The sequence below is a fragment of the Petaurus breviceps genome, unplaced genomic scaffold (genome assembly GCF_028583685.1).
Source record: "Petaurus breviceps papuanus isolate PSGF00001 unplaced genomic scaffold, PetGlider_PUasm1.0 174, whole genome shotgun sequence".
Classification (NCBI taxonomy): Eukaryota; Metazoa; Chordata; class Mammalia; order Diprotodontia; family Petauridae; genus Petaurus; species Petaurus breviceps.
The window spans coordinates 25,348,572-25,363,415 of NW_027185761.1; the positions used below are offsets into that span (position 1 = coordinate 25,348,572).

The 14,844-nt window shown below is 40.6% G+C and overlaps 2 protein-coding genes across 5 annotated transcripts in view; one reads left to right on the forward strand and one right to left on the reverse strand.

Moving 5' to 3' along the window:
* RPUSD3 (RNA pseudouridine synthase D3) overlaps positions 1-14,844 on the forward strand; it is a 320,316-nt gene that overhangs the window by 148,933 nt on the left and 156,539 nt on the right. The window lies entirely within an intron of this gene.
* Positions 1-14,844, reverse strand: part of FANCD2 (FA complementation group D2) — a 64,165-nt gene that overhangs the window by 42,946 nt on the left and 6,375 nt on the right. For all 3 annotated transcript variants that reach the window (XM_069083960.1, XM_069083959.1, XM_069083958.1), the window contains exons 4-15: positions 14,035-14,102; positions 13,324-13,427; positions 12,980-13,040; positions 11,067-11,119; positions 10,795-10,873; positions 8,588-8,712; positions 5,273-5,360; positions 4,575-4,679; positions 4,004-4,104; positions 3,677-3,782; positions 2,609-2,644; positions 1,639-1,782 (exon numbers count right to left, since the gene is read on the reverse strand). In XM_069083960.1, the coding sequence (XP_068940061.1) occupies positions 1,639-1,782; positions 2,609-2,644; positions 3,677-3,782; positions 4,004-4,104; positions 4,575-4,679; positions 5,273-5,360; positions 8,588-8,712; positions 10,795-10,873; positions 11,067-11,119; positions 12,980-13,040; positions 13,324-13,427; positions 14,035-14,102 (1,070 nt within the window). The remainder of the gene's footprint in view (positions 1-1,638; positions 1,783-2,608; positions 2,645-3,676; positions 3,783-4,003; positions 4,105-4,574; positions 4,680-5,272; positions 5,361-8,587; positions 8,713-10,794; positions 10,874-11,066; positions 11,120-12,979; positions 13,041-13,323; positions 13,428-14,034; positions 14,103-14,844) is intronic.

Consider the following 14,844-nt stretch of genomic DNA (forward strand, 5'->3'; position numbering starts at 1 on the left):
TTTTACAATGTCAGGCTGTGACTTTTGCATCTTATTCTGGAGGTAACAGGGAACCCATTCTATGCTTCTGAATAGCTATGTGGCATGATCGGATCAGTGTTTTAGGAAGACTATCACTTTGGTAGCTGTTTGGAAAAGATTAGGAAAAGGAGATTAGAGGCAGATCAATTAAGAGGCTCTTGCAATAATCCAGATGAGAAATGATGGGATCCTGAACCAGGGCAGAAGCCAAGAAGGGAGGTGGGGACAAATGCAAGAAATGTAGTGGTAGGAGAGACTCAACCAAACCCGAAGCCTGACTGGATTGGGGGGGGAAGGTGTGAGAGAAGGAAGGGAGAGTCAAGGATGATTCCAGGGTCATGAACCTGGGTGACAGGAAGGATGATGATACCATCAACAGAAATATGCAAATTTATGATCCCACCATTCTGGAGAGAAGTTTGGAACCATGCCAAAAAACTGTGCACACCCTTTGACCCAGCAATACCCCTATTAGGGCTGTATCCCAAAGACATCATAAAAATAGGAAAAGGACCCACATGTACAAAAATATTTAGAGCAGTTCTTTCTGTGGTGGCAAAGAACTGGAAATTGAGGGGATGCCCATCAACTGGGGAATGACTGAACAAGTTGTGGTATATGAATGCAATGGAAATACTATTATGATATAAGAAATGAACTATGGAGTCTGAATGCAGATCAAAGCATACTATTTGCCCTTTACTGTTGTTTCTTTTTTCTCATTGGTTCTAATTCTTCTTTACAACATGACTAATGTGAAAATGTTTAATATGAATGTATATGTATAGCCTATATCAGATTGTACACCATTTTGGGAAGGGGACAGAAAATTTAGAGTTCAAGATCTTATAGAAGTGAATGCTGAAAACTAAAAATTAATTAATTTTAAAAAATTAGACAAGTTTAGAGATGGGTTAGGGAGAGAAATATCCTTCTATTTCAGACACACTGAGCCCAACTTGCCTATAATAGGTTTTACAGGCAGAGATGACAGTTAGGGACAAGCAAATTAGTGTTCAGAAGAAAGATTGAGACTGGATGTATAGATTAGGAGTCTACATAGAGAGATAATAAACCCAAGGAGTTGATGACATTACCACTGGAATAGAGTAAAATGGAAGAGACAAAGTCTCGAGGGACACCTCTTCTTTTAGTGCACTAAAAAAGAATAGTGATCCAGCAAAAGAGACAAAATGGTCCAATAAGTAGGAAGAAAACTAAGGATAATGATGTCACATAAGCCAAAGAAGGTAAGAGTTTCCAGGAAACAAAGGGGTGGTACACAGCTTCGAGGATGTCAAACAATACAAACAATCTGCCCTGAAAAAGGGCAGATTAAGCAGATAAAGATCCTCATGCAGGACAGGATGATTTCAGTTAAGTGGTGGGATCAGAAGGCAGACTATAAGTGACTGAAACATGAGGGGGATGAGAGGAAGCAGAAGTAATAAGTGCAGACAACTTTTTCTAGGAAATTGGCTAGGAAAACAAGATTGAAGACCATGCATGAGATATTACTCTAAGTGTCTGAGCTGAGGCTGGATTGACAGGACACATCTGTCAGTATTACAGCCAGGAGTTAGAACTAGAATGACCTCCAAAGTCTTTGAAACTTACCGATGTGTACATGCAGAACGTGCTCTGAAGCAGCTGCTCAGGGATGAATCCTGATTGGACCTTGTTTCTCAGGACCCTTTCAATGCATTTCTTGCTCTGAGTGTTTACACTATAGATGATCAGAAGCATCAGCAGGTCAAGAACCTTCCACAAGGAAAATGACAGTGAAATGAAGCAAGTGCAAAGGGCCAAGCAAACAGCTAAGCCCAAAGCAAACCCAAAAAGCCACTCAGGGGACACCTCAAGGAGCCAGCAGAGGAGACAAAACAGTCCCACAAGAACCAAGAGTCTGAATGGAGGTCTGGTTCTCTGGAAGGAGCCAGAATTTCCAGAACCAGAGCAGGACTAGGTTTAGTCCAAATGGCTCTTTGACAGTGGATAGAAATTTTAGTACTGCCTTGTCAAATGTCCATTACTACTGAAATAAGAGAATAGAGAGCATGGGGAGGGGCAATGTGTGAGAATGAAGCTTAGAGAGTTAAATGGGCAGTATCTCAATTTTCCACTTTCTTACCAGTGAAGACCAGGTCTTGGAGTGCAATAAGAAGATTCACTTAATTTTTCTTTTTTGCTTTTTGGAGGGGGGAAGGTAGGGCAATTGGGGTTAAATGACTTGCCCAAGGTTACAGGCTAGTTTTGTGTTAAGTGTCTGAGGCCGGATTTGAACTCAGGTCCTCCTGACTCCAGGGCTGGTGCTCTATTCACTGTGCCACCTAGCCGCCCTGGAAGATTCATTTAGAATTTACAACTTTTCCTTTTCGGTGGGTGAAGGTCCATTACAATGACAATGAACAAAAGAATACGGGCATACCATCAGAGAAATGCCCCCCCCCCCATGACCTGACCACCAATAAAGGCATCTAGAGTCACTACAGAGTGATTAAACCCCAAAGAAAAACTATGTGTCTAAGAAAGGCTCAAACCCCAAATGCATATGATTAGGGAATTAATTATGGTACATAAAGGTCACCTTGTGGTCAGACATAGAATCAATGTTTTCAATTGCCTAGAGAGAGAATAGAAACAAAAGAACATTTACAAGTAGAACATAGCACTTTATTTTATTTCAGCGTTCCCTCGTAAACACAGCTGACATGTCTAGATGGCACCTTGTATTATTTACTTCTCTAAGTACAGGTCCTCTCTCCCCACCTAGATTACAGAGGGTGCTGGACCACAACTAGGAGCCCCAAGTTCAAAACAAGGCTCCAACCCTTCCTAGTGGAGCCTGTTGCCATACACGTATAGTGGTGATAATAATACACAATTTACCTCACAGTATTATAGTTAGAGAAGTATTCTGTAGATCCTAAGGAGCTCTATCAATATGAGTCAGCCCTGTAGTGAGGTAGTATAAGGCCCCTTAGGGCAGGAACAAGGCTTTATACTTTTTTGTATGCCTGGAACCTAACACAGCACCCAGCACCCAGTAGGTAAGTATCTACTGAGGATAAAATGAAACTCAATGCACAGAAAACAGCCTTTCTTCCCGAGCTTCTCTTTCTACTCATTTTTCCAACCAGAGAAGTTAACTGTTCACCCAGTCATTAAATCTTTAAGTCATATTTCTTTTTATAATTCTTTTTTAGGACTACAGGAAGCCACTACCAAATCTTACCACTACTTTCACAACATTTATAAAATCAGTGCCATTTTCCATTTATGCTTTTTTCACCTTATTATCAATTTCCAGTCTACATGTGGCCTACAGAAATCTCTGGAAGGTAAAGACACTTAAGTGTGATGATTAATAAGAAGTTAATTTCTCTGGTACCTTTTCTTCTAACTTAATAAAATCACTAGCCTTCATATGAATGGAGGGATCAGTTTGTCTGAATCTTACCCATGCATCCTTGCATAAGGAATCGGTTAACTGCAGAATAGCTGACTTAAGGTGAGCAGGGAATATCGTAGCAGAATCCAAAAGGCTCACTTGCCTTCATGAGGATCCAATCAGCCCAGTGGTCTCTGTCATGACATGGCCTAACCAACTGAGCTAAGCAATCACAAAGGTCTTATTGGAGGACTGGGCAATTACCTTAATCCATGCTTCTGAAATTGCCCTCTCATAGCGAACAGCTGACTTGATCACATCAAAGAGGAGAGAAATACAGTCCTGATTGCTGTTTTCTTGATTTCCAGAACTATAAGCAGAGAAATAAAACCATGTCCATCTATGTCCATGAATCAGAAGCGTCACTCTCTACTAAGCTGCGGCTAGGCTGCTTTCTGAAGACTGCCCAGCTAAGTGCTCTGTCTTTCAAACATCCCTCAGGATGGTGATTTCTCTGATGACCATAAGAGCTTTGTTGCTGGGGTAGAAAATCAAAGAGATGAGGGGAAAGAGGTGGCAAGGATTACATACCTCATATGACCTTTATTTTTCAACGTGCTTTGGGAAGTTTGCAGCTGAGGTGGCAAAATACAGTATTCTAGATCCAACTTTTTCCGAAGCTCAGAAATCACCTGCAGAAACCAAAGGATTCATGGTGTGTTCTAATCATTTACAATGGATAAGCTCAAACCACTAAAATGATATTGACTTTCTTTTAAGTTTTAAATGAGATACCAACTTTTTTAAATATAAAAGATTGATAATAATGAGGTGCTATAACCTTCAAAATGCTGTGTTTGACATTCTACAAAAGAGCAAATATGATCTCATGAGAATGAATATGACCAGTAGTGCTATTCTGTACTCCCAGCTATAATCAGTCTGGAGATGAGGGGGACAGGGATATGGGGGACAACAAATTCATGGAAAGATAAGCAATCTTATTTCTGGTTCTTTGAGTATGAGCAAAAACTACTTTATGCTTTTAAGTTTCTCTTCCATTTCAGAATAGAAACTCCCTCAAGATTGAACCCAAATCTATATATGTTGCAGTGTTTAGCACCATTCTAGGTAGTTGGTGAGAAAATTAATACCAATGTACCTCTAATGCATCTGTGACTGTGACTGCTTGAAGGATGAACTTGATTATCACAGGTAAATTGTCCAGTGTCACAGCTGACAGTTTAGCCATCACTAAGTGGCGCACCTAAAATGGAAAGCAAGACTACCTTAGTCTCTTAAATTCAATATTGAGAACTATCAAACTATAGAAAAAATAGAAAAATATCTCTCAGTCCTTTGCTTTTCCCATATGTGAAGTGAGGCGGAAAACACCTCTTAACTGAAATCTCAGAGAAACTGAAAGCTAAAAAGGTAATTACTAAAGACACATAATACATATAATATATAATACATATTATCTTATCAGATTTTGGAGCCTGAACTTTCCATAGACAGAAGAAAGGGGTGAGGTAGGGAAGAGAATGCACAGGAATCCATTCTTTCTATGTAGAGTATTACATAAAGTTTAGGCATTTAGAATTTACTACTACAACAAAAACAAAATCCATTTCTCTCCACTCCAATCTAAGTATCTAGCAAAATGAACCATTAATCTGCTGCAGCTTAATTTACAGTCCATCTCTAAAACAATCAGGTTTCTATTTGCCTCATCTGTCCTAAAAAAGACTAACAAGGTAATGTACTTTCAAAATGCAATTTTTTACACAGTACCTCTTAAAAAGCATTTGTTCCTTGAAAAATTGGCAGCCAGCTGGCTCTTAATCCCTCCTTCCCTACCTTAGACAGAAGCTTTGGATCAAGGTAGAGGCTAGAAAGCACATCCAGGATTGGGACTGTCAGTGCCGTATTGTTCATCAGAAGGTCACTGTGTGCAAGTAAGAATTACATAAGAAATTAACAGGGAAGTAAGTGAATGCAAACTTAGGAAAATCTCTCTCTAGAATGTGGACTCAGATCACATTCAGGTTCATTGTCTTGGTGGACTATGGTAAAAGCATCTGTTTTCTTTTTCAAAGGGTTGAATTAGTGAGCCACATAGGTATGCAAGATGACTATGAAAACCTCACTCTGGAACAACATGGGCAATAACCTGGTGGATGAGAAGGTGCTGAGTACTTTTCAAGGGAAAAGAAGGAACCATTGCCACAATATCCCCTCTGTTCTTACCAAGGACTTAAATAAAATCCTGCTTTTAAAGCAAGTAAGGTAGAAAATGTCCTCCCCTTCCATCAATCCATATTCTTTCCTCAAAAACTCCCCCCAAAACCTGGACAGGCAATGGTGTATAAACAGAACTGGTGGCACAGTGAAAAAGACTCAGTTCCAGTCTATTTTAGGCCAGGTACACCCTGGACTCTTATGCAAGCTTAAGATTCGGAGAAATTCAGTTAACAAGACACACAAACTAAACCTCCTTTACCAAATACCAACAAACCTTTAGTCAGGGGATACATTAACAGGTACAGCTCTCCAAGGACCTGCCCAAAGGGACACGTGGACACAATCTGATAATGGCAATAGTTCACATGGGAATAAAAAAAGTTCATCAAGTCCAAGGAGTCACACTTCCTTGATACTAATTTATATGGCAATACAGACTGTACCCAATTGGCACCTTCTCTGCAACTTAAAATTCTCAGAGAATGTCCTAGAGCACTGGGGCTTTCAGTGACTTGCCCAGGGTCACACAACCAGAAGGTGTCAGAGGGAGGAGTCTGTTTACCTCACAACACCCTGCCTCTCTTGACAGTTGGGTTTATACAGGATTCACCAAAAATGGGACCTTAGGGGATTTAGTTTATCTGCATTCTTGGTCTCTAAGTAATGTCTACAAGTCAATAATAACCAGGCCATGCAGCCAGGGCAGTCCCAAGGCTTGGTCAGAACAAGTAATGCCCAAGAAAGTTGCATCTGACTCATCCTGGCTATGTGACACTGGACAAGTGCCTCAACCTCTCAGTATCCTGACAACTCTCTAAATTGAAAAACAGGTGCCAATTTGTTTTTTTGTTTGTTTTTGCTTTTTGGGAGGCAACTGGGGTTAAGTGACTTACTCAAGGTCACAAGGCCAGTTTTTTTTTTAAGTGTCCGAGTCCAGATTTGAACTCAGGTCCTCCTGACTCCAGGGCCAGCCAGCACTCTATTCACTGTGCCACCTAGCTGCCCCGAACAGGTGCTAATCTGCACTAGTAAAGAGACTTTCCCTGCCAGGAATTCCCTATACCAATGAAATTCTAAATCCAGTTTTATGTGCCCCATAAAGTCTAGTCCCACCTAGCTCTGTAGTAATTTCTTGTTCATATCTCAAATGTCAGTTTTCCAGCTACCTGTGTGTCTCTCTCTGTTCCTGCCATTTCCCTGGGCAGAATACTACACGCACAGTATTTCTCCACTAGCTTGTAATCTCCTTGAGGGCAAGGCACACATTTTCTCCTTTTTTAAAGAACTCCCCAAAGAATATTGAAGACTTTGCACAAGGTGGATCAAAGAACACAGACACTTTCCTTTTTGTTCACTGTATTCAAAGAAATGGTTTCAAAAGGTAATACCAAAAGGAACCATATCAAGTCAGTGGCTAAGCCCTACTCAGCTCCGGATTCCATCTCTTCTAAAGTAGTGATGATTCCTCTCTGGAGAGCTGGCACAAGCCCTGTACTGTGGTGGGAGGTTGTGGCAAAGTTTCCTCTCCTCACACTGCCCACAGTATTGCCCTGCCCTTCTCCAAGGGTACAAATGCAGGAGCAGCACATTTCAGATTTCCCATGAACCTCCAGGCCTGCTAAAGACTTCTTGTTTTCTAAAAGAACACAAAGGAGAGGCTAGGTGGTGCAGTGAATAGAACATTGGCCCTGGAGTCAAGAGGACCTGAGTTTAAATCTGGCCTCAAACACTTAACACCAGCCATGTGACCTTAGGCAAGTCACTTAACCCCAATTGCCCTGCCCTCTCCCCTCCAAAAAGCAAATAAATAAAGAACACAGAAATAATCCTAAGGAGTTGGGGGGGTGGTCCTCAGATGGTTGGAGAACCCTAGAGACTCTAGCAGCCTCCACAAACAGGGGATCTGAGTCCAGACTGGGGTGGGGAGCAGTATCACCAAGAGCACTCCTCTGCGGCGGAACTCAGGATCATGTAAGGCAATAGGGATGTACACAATAGAGACTCTTGGCAAGAACGTCCAAATTTGGACACAACTACTTTTCCATCAGAATAGTACCCCATCAGTAGGAATGATATCCAAATGCTTTTCCTCCACATCAAACTCTGTGGCAGCATGCTGCCATCCATCCATCTGCATCTGTCCTGAGTTTTCCAACTGTCACTCAGTCTGTGAGAGTGGAATCCTTCAACCACAAACCCGAAGGAGTAAGAGCACCATAAACAGAGTAAAGCCCCCTGGCTGCAGCTGGAAGAAGGAATCATTGTCACCTGAGTGATACTGTCAGCTGATTATTCTTTTCCTTCATCATGAGTCCATGATCACTTTTTAAAAACTCGGCTGATACGTTGGGGGACAGGTTATTGAGGCCAAGCCCTTTGATCTCACTTGCTGCTGGCTAGGCCCTAATGCCAAATGGCTGCAATCACAGAAGTAATGACTCTGGAGGAAGAAGACCAGGCCTCTAATCTTGCTGCTCACATGGTTTTGGGCAGGTCACTTAACCTGCCTGGGGCCTCAATTTCCATATCAGTCCAAGTACAGGCTTGGATTCAATGGCCTCTGAGGACCCTGCCAGCTTTAGATCTATGCACATCACTGGAAAAATAAGCCAAAACACATTCACAGCCCTGACGGTGGGCCAGCAACAACTTAATTTTTTTATTTTTTTTTACTTTTTGGAGAGGAGAAGGCAGGGCAATTGGGGTTAAGTGACTTGCCCAAGGTCACATGGCTAGTGCTAATTAAGTGTCTGAGGCAAGATTTGAACTCAGGTCCTCCTGACTCCAGGTCTGGTGCTCTATTCACTGCAACACCTAGCCGCCCCCCCAGCGACATCTTAATAAAAGAAGGATGATCCTCTCTTTTAAACCAAAAAACCCAGTCCTAGGACAAGATCCTGCTGAAGGCATTCTCTAACCATATTTTGGTACCTCAACTCTCCAGCCACATCGCCATGTTGAGAGTCTCCAATTATCTCAGGCAAACTGGTTATGAGGTCATGCTGCAGGGTCACAGGAGCAATACTGATCAGCTGCATAATCTTGGTTGTAAGGTCCTAGAAAGTTAAAAAAAAACCCCAGCAAATTATGAGAAAAGCCAACAGAGAAAGGCTTTCCAATCCCATCTGCGAGTAATGGTATAAAACTAATATTCTACTCTTAATTATGTAGGGTTAATACCAAAGTCTGTTCCCATATGTAACTAAGTAAAGCACTACCTAAACTTAAAAGTTGTGGGGGGAAGAGAAGGGAAGTGAGATCGTTGGGAGGATTAGGAGAAAGAAATGAAATGACTCAAATTCACCTCCTCCATTCCCTTAGTTGAAAGTGCTTTCTCCATCTTCAGAAATCCCCTAACTCCCTTTGTTTAACCTTTTGGGGGGGATTTTTCACACTCAGCTTTGTGTTATGGTATGTTTGTATTATAGTTATACTCTCATCTCTATGTAAGACTAAAATTCTTAAGGACAAAGACAATGTCTCATTCATCTTGCAGTGCACTTAGCACCTCCTTTGTCCATCACTGGCTCTTACAAATGTTAAATGTTTTATCCCAAAGTATGTATTTCTTGCCCTGACTTTTCCATTTTTGCCCAAACTTCTAGCCATCCTTTCCTTTAACCACTGAGACCATAATTCCATCACCCATGGGCCAATAGGATATACTTTCAGTAAAACCTGAATACTGAATTGAGATTTTGCTGGATCCCAAAATCAAAGGCAGCTCCTCCAATGGACCTAAATATCTTGGGCTACCATTTATAGGACTGGGTTACCAGACACCACCATCCTCAGCCTTCTGGGGACCACACACCTGCCTTGCTCAGACAAGTGAACAACCCTTTCATCTAGCCCTAATCATTACTCAAATGTTTCAGCTATAGCTCCCCCATACCTGGTATGACTGGTAAACAATGCCACTAGTTCCAGATCTCTAAGACAAGCTTCTAGAGGTCTTGGATCCCTAGGCCACAGTGTCATAGCCCAGACTAACAACACCAACCTATGTCAACATTTCTCCAACTCCTACCCTAAAGCCACACTTCTACCCAACCACAGATGAACCCGAATCTCATCTGAACAACCCATAGGCTGTGTTCCTGTCAAATTGGGTTCAACTACCCCATTACAAGTAATTATCTGGGCCTCAAACTTCTATATCACTTCAACTAAGCCTTGGCTAATGGGTCACACACATTTATATAGACCTGACCTCCAGGCTAAGGCTATGCTATATCCCAATGCCCAGAACAGGACTCTATTTATTCATTCATTTAATATACCTTTAAATAACTATTAGGTACCAGACATGGGAGAATCAAAGACAAAAACAAGATAGGCCCTGTTCTCAAGGAGCTTAGATTCAGTTGGGGATAAGGTAATCTGGGAATAACTTATGCAAAGATAAGTACACACACATAAAAAATAATAATATAAAAAAAGACTACACTATCATAGCTGAATAGGCTTCTATGTACCTTATTAAAGCACTTAAACACTACTTATTTATAATAGAAAATACAAGTAAAATGATGATAATCCATATTTTTCTGCTATGAAAATAATAAAACATGAAGCATGTGAGGAAATATGAAAAGAATTATAGGATGTCATTTCATTTTTTGGCTTTCATTTATATTTTATTACATGCTCAAGATTAAAAATTCTTTGTATATATATATTAGATTGTTTTTGCTATTAGATTTATAGTAAAAATAAAAAAATAATTACTTTTCAAATTTCTATCTTTTAGGTAATAAAATCTAATCACTATATTCTAACAAAAATTATTTTGGATAAATTGTAAAAAGTTCACCACCACCATCATTCTCAATGATCATCTCTCAATAAACTATACTACATGGAAAAACCTATTGATAAAGGGAAAAAACCCAGACAGATCACAAAGTTTGTGGACACAGTTAATATGGGAATTTGTTTGATTTGATCATGCATATTTGTTACAGGAGTTTTGGTTTTCTTTGTTGTTCTCCTCCCCTCTCTTATCCCCCCAGTGAAGAGAAAAGAGATGGGAAGGAGAGAAATAATTCTTGTCAATTGGAAGAAAGATTTTAATTTTGAAAAGTCTGTCCTTACATATAATTGGAAAATAAATTTTAAAAGGTCAGAAAGCATACCTTGCCATCAATAATCCTGTCAAGCCATTTCAACTGATTGATAATAAGCCGAGGCATGTTGAATCCATCATTATTAACACTGAAATGTGAGAAGAGGGGAAACACAAGAAGTTTTAGCCTTTTTTATATGAATAGCAAATCCTAATATCATACAGAAATTTTCTTTCTACTAAGAATGACTTTCAGGAAAGTTGGAGACACTTCAAAGAAAGCTTCCTTGAGAAGACCCCTTTCCAGGTCACATTGGGTCTCTCTGTATATCTGCCACTTACCTCTCATAAAGAAACTCTGGCAATTTTTCAAATAAGATTCTGATAATGGCAGGCTGTAAAAAAAAAAAAAATATATATATATACACATAAAACACCAATATATATATACACACATAAATATATATATATATATATATACATAAAAAGTTAGCTTACTCTAAAACATTAAGAGAAAACCTACAGTGACCAATGTCACCAATGTTCCCCAAGAAGCCCAGAAAAGCCTATGTTACACCATCAGAAACTGCATAGGGAAAGATATCTAGCTTTAAAACAGAAAGTGCAAAAATCTGTAACTTGTACTAATGATCAGCAAAACACCATGAATAGCTAGACTCTCAATGAAGATTCAGTAGTAATAGAGCTAACTGCAAATTCAGTAAATGGAATATTTATTTATTTAGCTTTTTTTTTAGAAGGGGGAAGGCAGGGCAATTGGGGTTAAGTGACTTGCCCAAGGTCACATGGCTACTAAGTGTTAAGTGTTTGAGGCTGGATTTGAACTCAGGTCCTCTTGACTCCAGGGCCGGTGCTCTATTCACTGCACCACCTAGCCACCCCTGAATGGAATATTTAAAGCAGTCATCAGGCAATAACAAGAAGTTTAAGTAAGGACCAAAAAGGTATCTAAAGGGTTGTTAGTCAAGTGGAGGAGGAATTAGCCTTGTCCTGGTTGGCTCTGGACAGCAGAATGGAGATTGATGAATGGAAGACGCAAAGGGCAGATTTAGAAGTGGTGTAAGGAAAGCTTTCTAATGACTGACACTCTAAGTGGAAGGACCACCTCAAAACTAGTGAGATCCCACTTGCCCAGAAGTGTTGAAGGAGGGGTCAAATGACCCCTGGTTGGGTGTGCTATAGAGCAGATTCATGTTCAAGTATGACCACTGAGGACTTTCCAACTCTGAGATTCTCCACTGAAGAACTACATTGACTAAAACATACTCAGGGCTTCCAATGGAATGAAAAAAGTTAAGGGTAAGGGAAGAAGAAAAAAAAGTCAAACTGGAGAAGGGAAGAGTTGGCAGAGATGTACGAGGACCAAAGGTGAGAAACAGAGGTAAGGGAAATCAGGACAACAGGGATTTGGGAATAGAAAGGTTTAGTGGATGAAACAGACCAGCTGTATGGCCCAGAAACTAACCCAATGGAATTAGATCCAGTTAAGCAGCAGCACAGCCCTAAGTGGTGCTGAGGGCACATGGCACTAGAGGCACCCTCAATCAACTTTTAAAACAAGTTCAGCTGAGGCTGGGGCATAGCCATGACACTAGGGGCCCTGGCACACTGCAAGGCTGGCAGGGATAGGAGAATGGTATGTGGAGAAGTACTGTCTGGCAGATTCCTTTTTTTTTTTTTTTTTTAAGGCAATCGGGGTTAAGTAACTTGCTCAAGGTTACACGGCCAGTTATTTCTGGGTGTGGTGCTGAGTATCTGAGCCCGGATTTGATCCAGATCATCCTGACACTGGAGCCGGTGCTCTTACTCTCTGAGCCACCTGGCCGCCCCTAAGCAACTGGGGTTAAGTAACTTGCTCAAGGTTACACGGCCAGGTGTTTCTGGGTGGGTGCTAAGTGTCTGAGCCCGGGATTCGATCTCCAGGTCTTCTCAACACTGGAGCCGGTGCTCTTACTCGAGGTGCTACCTGGCCGGCCCCAGATTCCTTTTTTAACTGTTCTTACTAAGTAGGTGTGAAGTTAAATTGTTTCTGTGCTGCTGAAGGACTTCACATGTTATCAGCAATCTCCAAGTTTGCCTTCCATTTATTACTGCTGCCTTTGCACAATGTTACGGAATAGCTGAACATGCTAACACCACCATTACGTTCATCTCTTGACAGTACTTGAATTGTTATCACAAACTACAGCCCTTTTAAAGTTTTTTATTTGGGGAAAAAAAAGTCAAAATCTCACCTGTAAACTGTCAATCCCCAGCAGTAGTTTAATGAGGCTCTTATAATAAGGAGTGACCATGCTGTAAAAGAGAAACACGGATACCACTCTAAAGGATGAGCAATGAAAAGATGGCCCTTGACCAAGACAGCAGTTGATGCCCTGTGACACATTGGCTTACTCAAAGAACTCTAGAAAAACTCTTTGGCTCTTACCCCCACACTCATAACCTAGAAACTGAACTATGGGGGGGAAAGGAGCAAAAAAGAGATGCAACATGATGAAATTTCAGGAAATTCTCCCCCAGAGAGATACTGTACCCATGTCATATATCAATTGTACTAGATACACTCCCCTTTCCACACCTTGTCTCTTCTTCTTGTAGTCGTTCACAAGACAAGAGGCAGTTCCTGAAACAGTCTCGATCTTCTATGTACGTCTCTAGGCCACTAATAAATTCCTCCACAGCCTTCAGGAAAAGGAAATAAGACGTTTGATCTAGAGAAAGGGTTCTTAACCTGGAATTCATAAAATTGTCTTGTTTTGTTTTTTAATTTTGATAACTGAATTTTTTGGTTGTTGTTTTTTGGCTTTGGGGGGGGTTTAAATGGGGTTAAGTGACTTGCCCAGGGTCACATAGCTAGTAAGTGTCTGAGGTCACATTTGAACTCAGTTCTTCCTGTCTTCAAGGCCAGTGCTCTACCCACTGTGACACCTAGCTGCCCCAGATAATTGTTTCAATATAAGTGGTTTTCCATATGGGTTTACAAAGAAAATCACTTATATTGAAATACAATTATCCAGGGAACTAGGTGTTACAGTGGAGATACAGATATAGATGTTATTTTATGCATTTAGAAACATTACTCTAAGAAGGGGTCCCCTGGCATAATTAGACTGCTAAAGGGGTCCATTACAGAAGAAAGGTTAAGAACACCTCATTCGGAGTTTTCTTGTCAATAGCCAAATATGACTCTAAGCTATCTCAATTCTCCAATAGTTTTATTCAAGCTCTCAGTGCTTCAGTATAAAGTTTTGCTGGTAAAAACAGAAAAGTTAGGGCAAGAAATACATACTTTGGGATAAGAAGGGTGTTTCCTCAAGGCTTGAGAGAGCTTTCTTTGGAAAATTACTTGATCTACAGCTACAGAATAAGAAATAAAAAGTTGGTGTCAGATGCAATAACCAAATTAAATTTAAAGTAGATTGGCTTTAATGCAGATTATTATTTCAAGTTCTATAACCCTCCCTAATGCCATTAATTTTCTTTTTTTTTAAATGCTTTATTAACTTCTGATTTACATCGTTCATTTCCGCCAGATTTTGAGTTACAAATTTTCTCCCCATTTTTCCCCCACCCATCCCCCCAAAACAGCAGTCCCACAGGATATCCCCACCTCTGATCTGCTCTCTCCCATATTTTCTCCCATACCCGTTTCAACTTTTCCAGTAGGGCATGGTGGATCTCTATATTTCCCAAATATGTAAAACAATATTGATAATAGTATATATATATTTAAACATTTGATTTTAAAACTTTGAATTCCAGATTCATTCCCTTCCTCCCTTATCACCCACCCTTACTGGGAAGATAAGCAGTTCAGTATAGGTTGTACATGTGTGGCTAATGCAAAACAATAACATAGCAGATATATTGTAAAAGACTGACTATATTTCCCTCCATCCTATCCCACATCCCACTTGTTCTATTCTCTACTTTGATCCTGTCCCTTTTCAAAAGTGGGTGCTTCCAACTGCCCTCCCCCCCAGCCTGCCCTCCCTTCCATCATCCCCCCTCACATCCTCTCCCCCCCTATTCTCCTGGAGGGTGAGATCCCCTATTTAGTGTGTATTTCCCTCCCTCCTCAAGCCAGATTCAATAGGAA